Source organism: Dendroctonus ponderosae, unplaced genomic scaffold (genome assembly GCF_020466585.1).
Source record: "Dendroctonus ponderosae isolate FM_Combo_2020 unplaced genomic scaffold, Dpon_F_20191213v2 Dpon_F_20191213_7, whole genome shotgun sequence".
NCBI lineage: Eukaryota > Metazoa > Arthropoda > Insecta > Coleoptera > Curculionidae > Dendroctonus > Dendroctonus ponderosae.
Window position 1 is genome coordinate 1,208,150 of NW_026018916.1, and position 3,284 is coordinate 1,211,433.

At 37.3% G+C, this 3,284-nt stretch overlaps 2 protein-coding genes across 4 annotated transcripts in view; one reads left to right on the forward strand and one right to left on the reverse strand.

The window, feature by feature from the left end:
• LOC109543971 (RYamide receptor) overlaps positions 1-3,284 on the forward strand; it is a 71,502-nt gene that overhangs the window by 59,076 nt on the left and 9,142 nt on the right. The window lies entirely within an intron of this gene.
• LOC109543972 (dehydrogenase/reductase SDR family member 13) overlaps positions 1,231-3,284 on the reverse strand; it is a 5,830-nt gene continuing 3,776 nt past the window's right edge. Inside the window, exon 6 of the mRNA XM_019913932.2 lies at positions 1,231-1,789. Coding sequence (XP_019769491.2) covers positions 1,598-1,789 — 192 coding nt within the window. The 3' untranslated portion in view covers positions 1,231-1,597. The remainder of the gene's footprint in view (positions 1,790-3,284) is intronic.

Here is a 3,284-nt window from a genome sequence, read left to right on the forward strand (position 1 = left end):
TAAATACAAAAACTGATCATTTATATACTGAGAAAGTTTCAAATAAAAACTCGCTTTTTCGAATTTTTGACAAATTTGTAAAACTGAGTTGCTGCTTATTTGTGCCAAACTCAGACTAAAACGGTATTGCGCGAACAACAATAGACTTAAGAAAGTGCGTTTAATGGATTTAGATAGCAAAACGTGTAGATTATGGTCCCAGAAAGCTTCAAATAGAAACTCGCTTTTTGAAATTTTTGACAATTTTTTCCGCGGAGCAAAACTCGAAATAAAAATTATTGGCGCAAAAACCTGAAGTGGCCACAAATTGCGCTAAGCGAAGTTAGATAGGAAAAAGTCTGGTTTATCCAACTAGCAAGTTTCAAAGAGAAACTCGGTTTCCTGAATTTTTCAAAAATTGTCAAATCTGAGGTGTACCTTTTTTGTGGAGCGTAAAAACTCAGAAAAAAAATCAATTTCGCGAAAACCATTAGAGCCAAGAAAGGGCGCTAAAAGGGGTTAGATAGCAAAAGACCTTGCTGATAGATGCAGGAAGTTTCAAATAGAAACTCGCTTTTAGCGGTTTTGGACGAATTTTTAAATCGGACTTTGTTTACGAAGAGCGCAATTTTGGAAGACTCAAACTCAACATTTTTTGCGCCAACACCAAAAGAGATGCGAAACTGCGCTTAAAGAGGTTAGATAGGGCAAGGTTCGGTCTTTTCCAGCAAGTTTCTAAGAGAAATTTGTTTTTTTTATTGTCGTTTTTGTGCGCAACGCGGTTTTGCAAGGCTGAGAACAAAAATAAATTGCACATAAACCAAAAGAGTTAAGGCGATACGCTGACTGGAGTTAGATAGAAAGCGTTCTGGTCTAAATACTACTTTAAGTAGCAACAACGCTACACATAGAAACTGATGATGGTGGAAAACACCGAAACGTATTTTAATTGATAAATAGACAATAAATGACTGAAGCCCAGGAATTGATTTTGATTTGGAATTGAAACACAGTCGGGAAAATATGTACTATTTTTTGTGCAACGCGAGTTTTCAACAGTTTTAAGGCAAAAAACGAGGTTTATTTAAATGCTTAGTTTGGGGATGCATTTGGGACGTTCTGCTTTCTCAGGCAGGAGCCTTCTTCAGGGAGAAGGTTACCTTTGCGACAGGAATGAATGAGTATCAGAGTCCAGAGTACTGATTTTGATGCCACCCAATCAGTGATGGATTTCGATTGAAATTTTCCAGATAACTTATTCCCTGTTTATTATTTATTAATGCCGCAATTTCGCTTTAATTACACGTTTTAATTTCGCGGCGTTCATTGAAATTTCCTGTTTAATGCGAACTTCTATGATTTGTTTTAGCAATGTTTTTTCATAAATTTATAGCTGGATAACATTTTGTTGATAATCTCAGTTTTACTTGTGGTTCGTTCTGTCCCATGCACTAAGAATCACTTTCTGGCCCCAAATAATCAACACATTAGTGTTTATACTTACAACACTCGAGCGCTAAACACTTTGGCAACATCAGTTATGTTTCAGTTTATGTTTAAAATCCTCAAAGAGGGCATGAAAATTTAATTAAAGAATTTATAGGGCCGAAAGTTGAAATTAAATGTATTTTTTTGGATCAATTTTAAGCAATTTGCAAGTTTCGCTCCAAACATCCTCAATCAGCTGCGGATCTTCCGCTGAAGCGTATGCAGCAACAGCTTCGCAATCGTCAAAGTGGCGTCCACTCAGATTTTCCAAGTTTGGTTCAGTTGCAAGATAGATTACGGTTTGGGCTCCCTCTTCTGGACTCTAGAATCAAACGAAAACTGTATCTATTTATTCCAGTAACGGTTTTATGGCCTCACTGAAAATTCCCATTTATAAAATAAGCAAAACTGGCATCAATTTTTCAGTTTTACGATCCAATCAACCAAGTGTCTCAAATTTATGGCAGTATAAACATTGGACACCACTTTCCCTACAGTTCACCGACGAGTTTACTGCCTGATATAATTTAATATCATACAGAAACTAGTCGTAAAACTTCGTATGTTCTTAGGTAGGTGCCGTTGATCAGCAAAGAAATAATTGAAAGTTGGGTTTTTTGCGCTTTTAAAGCGTTGGAGAATAGAATTTGTTCCTGATGTTTCGCTAGCATAAGTGAGTTGCACCTTCAGAGGTGGTTTGCTTGGCGCAGCAAGCCATTAAATTGAATTTAGAGATGAACAAAACCGCGCTGGGTAAAAACGAATTTTGGAAAATTTGCCACAATTTCCTCGGTGAGCAGTGCACATTCAAATTAGCTAGATACATAGAGCACATATTGCTCTATCTAAGCCCGTTGAGCGCTTGCTTTTGTCTCTACTGGTTTTCCGAAAATTGATTTTTAATCAGCGCCTTGCAAAATCGGGCATTACGAAAAGATTGCCATATTTAAAAATGTGCCAAGAAACCCTGAATGCGGGTCTCTGACTAAAACTGTTCCCATTTGTAGAGCGTGGCCTGCTCTATCTAATACGATTAGGCGTGGCTCCTAATCTCTTTTGGCTTTCGCGAAATTAATTTTTAATTCGCGTCTTGCAAGGCCGCGCTCCACAAGAAAAGCGGCAAGTTAGATTTAAAAATTTGCCAAAAAATAAAAAAAGCGAGTTTTTAATAGAAACTTGCTGAGTATTTAGACCAGAAYGCTYTCTATCTWACYMCAGTCRGCGTATSGYCTTAACTCKTTTGGTTYCTGTGCAATTGATTTTTGTTCTCAGCCTTGCAAAAYCGMGTTGCGCAAAAAAAACGGCAAGTCAGATTTAAAAATTTGTCCAAAAATAAAAAAARCWAATTTCTCTTAGAAACTTGCTGGAAAAAGACCGAACCTTGCCCTATCTAACCTCATTAAGCGCAGTTTCGCATCTCTTTTGGTGTAGGCGCAAAAAATGTTTTATTTGAGTCTTCCAAAATTGCGCTCTTCGTAAAGACAGTCCGATTTCAAAATTCGTCCAAACACGCTAAAAGCGAGTTTCTATTTRAAACTTCCTGCATCTATCCGCAAGGTCTTTCGCTATCTAACCCCTTTTAGCGCCCTTTCTTGGCTCTAATGGTTTTCGCGAAATTAATTTTTTTTCTGAGCTTTTACGCTCCACAAAAAAGCAGCACCTCAGATTGGAAAATTTTTGAAAAATTCAAGAAACCGAGTTTCTCTTTGAAACTTGCTAGTTGGATAAACCAGACTTTTTCCTATCTAACTTCGCTTAGCGCAATTTGTTGCCTCTTCAGGTTTTTGCGCCAATAATTTTTATTTCGAGTTTTGCTC